Genomic DNA, 3,506 nt, shown 5'->3' on the forward strand with positions numbered 1-3,506 from the left:
TTGAAAAATTATAGTGTGCCCCTTAAAGTTTTGAAAAGGGAAAATATTAAAAATAAAAGAGAAAAAAAAAATTAGGGGGAAAAAGAGAATACAGAGAGGGAAAAAAGAAAAAGGAAAAATCTATATAAAATGATAATCTAGCATTTCTATTTAACAGAATTCGTAGAAGACAGATAGTAATTTAGTATTTTGGAACTTAAAAAAGTGAAGATTGTTGTTTCAGAAAATCTTGGGTGGGAAATAGTGTTCTGGCCATAAAATACATTAAAGCCCAAACCAAAACCCACACATGTTTTTATGTGGAATCAAGAATTGGCCTTTACATAACATTGAATTTAAATCACCAAATTTTCATTTTATCTTCTCTCTTGTTTTTGTGAGACCCCGAAGCTCACTTCACTGCACGTATAAAAATATTGTTCATTTTAATCAGCACTTGATTATTAAATTTTGATGGAATTTATATGAAACTTTTGCATTGTAGAAGATCATACAAACTAATTAATCAAAATCATCCAGTTCAATTTAAAAGATGAGGCACTGATGAATCAAAATGTCAGCATAACAATATTATTCATTATTCATTTCTCTAACATACATGGCTCTTTCATCACTTATAAACAAAAACCAAAAACAAATTCATAAGACCAAGAAATTAAGAAATGCACTTTAGAATAATACAAAACTAAAAAATTAATTTAGCTGATCTCTAGTTCACAAGAGTACAATGTCTCCGAATTTCCCCTTGGTTTCCAGTCTTAACATCTACTCGACCAAGCCGGGTTATAGCACTAATGAAAGCTTGTTGAAAAGCTGTATTGTTTGATGCAAAAAGCTCTACTGTAGCTCTTGCTCTTGGATCAGTGAACAAACTTTGATCAGAGGTGAAGAGTCCCTTTCCTTCTTTAAGGTTGATGAAATAGGCATTGTCGAATTGCTGTGGTGTCCTCGGGTCCATGCTGATTGCGATTCTTGGATCGACATTTATGGGGCACATTTGTTTTAGTTGCAATGCATAGGTAGGATTTATGGTGGGATCAGTCTTGTTCTGGGAGCTGAATTTGTAAAGTCGTTTAGAGAATTTGCTGCAATGAGAGAATCCAATAGTATGTGCACCTGTATTAAATTAAATTAATTAAAGACATGATGTTTGGTTAGTAATTTATTATGCATGACTCAATAATTTATCAAGTAATTCTCACTTGTAAAACACATCATTTCAATCTATTGAGTGAATTAATTTAAACATGACTCTAGTATAATTAATATCAACATCCTGATGCAAGCGTATTAGATAAATCATAAAATCAAATATATTAAATACAAATTATATGAACAAATAAAAACATGTTACATATATATATATATATATATATATATATATCCACTTTTTTAAAAGAATAATGTATACTTAAATTAGTTTAAAGTAATACCTGATAATGCGATCAGATCAGTTTGAGTGAGACCATGTGAGGCGAACATGGAGTTAAGTTGATCTAAATTAAAATCAGGGTGAGGAAGTCTGTGTTGAACACTTTTTTTGGTCGATATCCTCCCATCACGTCTTCCCAGTTCTACTTTATAAAATGGCCCCCCTGTCTGCATATTAATTAATTAATTAATTAATTTACATGTCACCAAACCATATAATAATTTCATTATATTAACTCATAATATATTGTAGCAGTTAGAAGTAGGTAGTTTCATATACCATAAGGACAAACATTTGGGAGGATTCTTCAGTAACAGATGAGTTTCAATTAAAATATCAAAACAATATATAAATTATTACTTTTCTCCTTTTTTACAACTTCCTAATTAAGAATCTTCTTTATCTTTCTTTTTTTTTTAAGGTAAATTGTAAAATTTTATTATATATGTTATTGTCTCTTTTCTCATATAATTAACCACTAGTTAAGCAATATTAAGATTAACTGAATCTTTAATTTTAAACGCAAAGTAAAAATACATAAATATTTGTATCAATCAACAAAAAATTCTACCATTTAAGAGATTTTTTTTTTTAATCAATAAATGAATATTCTTCTAAAGTATGCTTTAATTGATGAGTGATAGAGATTATTTAGTGCAGTTAGAAATATTTCATTGAAGACTTTGACTATATTGACGTATAATGATCAATTTTCACTAAATATTATTCATACAAAATTCATACCAAGGCAACGACATCTCTAGTAGCAAGAGCTAGAATATCTGCACAAGAGACTTGGTTTTTGCACTGAGGAACACTATCAACCGCTGCCTTAGCTTTGATCACTGTGTCAAATCCATCCCCAGCAAGCGAAATATCATCAGGATGATCCTTCTCAGGACTACTGTTTGCCAGCATAATGGAAGCATCACATCCCTACCACAAAAAATAACATAAAATAAAATGAAATGAAATAAAATCTAAACATATGTATTTGAGAATGCTTACAAACAATGAATATAAATTTATATACAAACGATTATATGTTATTATGTGATTAGATGATTTTGAATTAGAGATAAAACAACAACCAAATACATGATAATATATTATTTTTTATATGAAAATTTATATTAATATAGTAGTACTCATTGAAAAAAACCCACTAACCCGAACAAAGCAATCATGGAAATAGAGTCGTAGAGTTGCAGGAGCAGTGACGAAGGTCTGCTGAAACTTCTTTACGACGGCAGAGCGAACAAGGGATTCAACATTGGGGCATGAGGTCTTGTAAAAGTTTTCCTTAAGTTGAGCAGAAACCGAAGTTAAGAGGAGGGAAAGAAGAAGTGATGCGAAAATAATGAAACTAGAGCTTTGATTTTCCATTGTTTGTGAGTCTTGAGTTGCTGTTGCTTCACATGTTGTGTTGGCTTCATTTGTCTGTATTTATACACAGAGGTTGAGGAGATTGATTAATTGTATTAGTTTGAATTGGAAAATAAATAAATTATTGGAATATGCAAGTGGGATTAAAGAACAAGTTCTAGCCGTTACACCCTGGCCAATTACATAAATGATTATTATTATATATAATTGATTTTTGGATTGAGAAGGGCGAGTAAGGTGACACTTGAAGGAAAAAATAATTATGAGAACATGTATGAAACAAATAGCTTGAGGATTTGACTATAACTTCTCTCTCTTTTTAAGAGTTGTGAAGGTCACATGCATAAAATTATTGGTATTAAAAGAATCGAAAATATTTTTCATGAACAGAAATTCAACATATACATTTTATATTTGTGTAAGAAAATTGACAATTTTTTAAGCTATATATATATATATATATATATTTATTATCTACCAGCCAGGACAATCATAGATATATAGATTTGTCATAAGAATTGGAATTTAGCTCAATGAAGTAGTTAAATAAATATCTGCCAACTCAATTGCACGTTACTCCTCAACAACTCTCTCAAAAAACACAAAAAAAAATTGAAATATTCCAATCCTGGTCCGCTTCTTTTAATTCATTGGAGATAGTCTAAGAATGGTTTTGGAAGAAGTTCAA

General features: G+C 29.9%; 1 protein-coding gene across 1 annotated transcript; it reads right to left on the bottom strand.

Moving 5' to 3' along the window:
- Nucleotides 1-544: 544 nt before the first annotated feature.
- Nucleotides 545-3,034, bottom strand: LOC123194338 (peroxidase 16). The gene is made up of 4 exons (XM_044607517.1): nt 2,603-3,034; nt 2,177-2,368; nt 1,434-1,599; nt 545-1,116 (listed from the first exon to the last, which is right to left on the bottom strand). The coding sequence occupies exons 1-4, from the start codon at nt 2,816-2,818 to the stop codon at nt 710-712; spliced, it is 981 nt and encodes a 326-aa protein (XP_044463452.1). The 5' UTR covers nt 2,819-3,034; the 3' UTR covers nt 545-709.
- Between the last annotated feature and the right edge of the window lie 472 nt (nt 3,035-3,506).

Source organism: Mangifera indica, chromosome 13 (genome assembly GCF_011075055.1).
Source record: "Mangifera indica cultivar Alphonso chromosome 13, CATAS_Mindica_2.1, whole genome shotgun sequence".
Classification (NCBI taxonomy): Eukaryota; Viridiplantae; Streptophyta; class Magnoliopsida; order Sapindales; family Anacardiaceae; genus Mangifera; species Mangifera indica.

Excerpts from the sequence above, each read along its gene's own strand:
- LOC123194338 (XM_044607517.1), bottom strand. The coding sequence starts at position 2,818 with ATGGAAAATCAAAGCTCTAGTTTCATTATTTTCGCATCACTTCTTCTT. Across the intron at positions 2,369-2,602 it reads TCCATGATTGCTTTGTTCGG|GGATGTGATGCTTCCATTAT; the intron begins GTTAGTGGGTTT and ends TTTTTGTGGTAG. Across the intron at positions 1,600-2,176 it reads CTAGAGATGTCGTTGCCTTG|ACAGGGGGGCCATTTTATAA; the intron begins GTATGAATTTTG and ends ATTAATATGCAG.